Below are 1,070 nucleotides of genomic sequence, written 5' to 3' on the forward strand. Positions count from 1 at the left end.
GTGTCTCAACTTCTAATGGCCGCGGCCCTTTATACAGTTCCTCATGTGTGGTGCCCCCACATAAAATTATTTTCATTGCTACTCATAACTGTAATGTTGCTACTGTATGAATCGTAATGTAAATATCTGATATGCAGGATGTATTTTCATTGTTACAAATTGAACATAATTAAAGCATAGTGATTAATCACAAAAACAATATGTAATTATATATGTGTTTTCCCATGGTCTTAGGCGACCCCTGTGAAAGGGTTGTTCGACCCCCAAAGGGGTTGCGACCCACAGGTTGAGAACCGCTGAACTAGAGAGACAGACCATGTAGGCCAAATTCCTCTTGATTTGAAGACTAGGATTCTTGTGCTCAAAGGCAGGCAGAAACTTTCCCACAGTCACACAGAGTCAATGGCAGAGCTGGGCTAGAGCCCAGAGCCCAGTGACCCCTGTGTCACCATCCTCACCTCTTGGATGCACAGTCCCATGGGCTACTCAGGTGTATGTGGGGGAGGGGAGAGCAGGGAGCAGATACCTGTGGAGACTATGAACCCCAGACTTTCTCCAGATCTAAGAACTCGGTTGAGGGTCAATGAGAAACTGAACGGTTGACCTCGTCGCAAGATGAGCTCCTGGCTGTTGTAATTGTCTGTGCTATGCGCTTGCCGATTGGCAGACATCTGCCAGTCGATATTCTGGGGTTTTAAATCTGTGGGACAGAAAAGAGAAGACCTTAGGTCCTGAGAGGCAAGGAATAGTGGCATGGCAAGGTATTTCAAACAATAGTACCTTATTTGGAAAGGTAGAAATTACCAAAGGACTAGTCAGCGAGGTGCCAAACTTCCAGGAGAAATCACATTAAAATACAAAGACCTTGACTGAACATACTGAGAACTTCACAAACGGTTGGTTCCCCTCTGCCCTTCAAGCAGCTGAACCTCTGCCTACACTATTTGGACCACGCTGCCTGGTCAGCTGTCACTCAGCCCTCAAGGAAGTGGCCAGGTGCTCAGTGTAGCTTTACCCAACCACCCAGGAGAGCTGCGTAACCAGAGCACCCACATTCTGTCCACTTTTAG

General features: G+C 46.8%; 1 protein-coding gene across 1 annotated transcript in view; it reads right to left on the reverse strand.

Annotated features, from left to right (window-relative positions):
• The window catches only part of LOC102431050 (protein-glutamine gamma-glutamyltransferase E-like), a 37,794-nt gene that overhangs the window by 28,243 nt on the left and 8,481 nt on the right, over positions 1-1,070 (reverse strand). The window contains exon 2 of the mRNA XM_006089356.3: positions 527-700. Within this exon, the coding sequence (XP_006089418.1) occupies positions 527-700 (174 nt within the window). The remainder of the gene's footprint in view (positions 1-526; positions 701-1,070) is intronic.

Source organism: Myotis lucifugus, unplaced genomic scaffold (genome assembly GCF_000147115.1).
Source record: "Myotis lucifugus unplaced genomic scaffold, Myoluc2.0 scaffold_60, whole genome shotgun sequence".
Lineage (NCBI taxonomy): Eukaryota > Metazoa > Chordata > Mammalia > Chiroptera > Vespertilionidae > Myotis > Myotis lucifugus.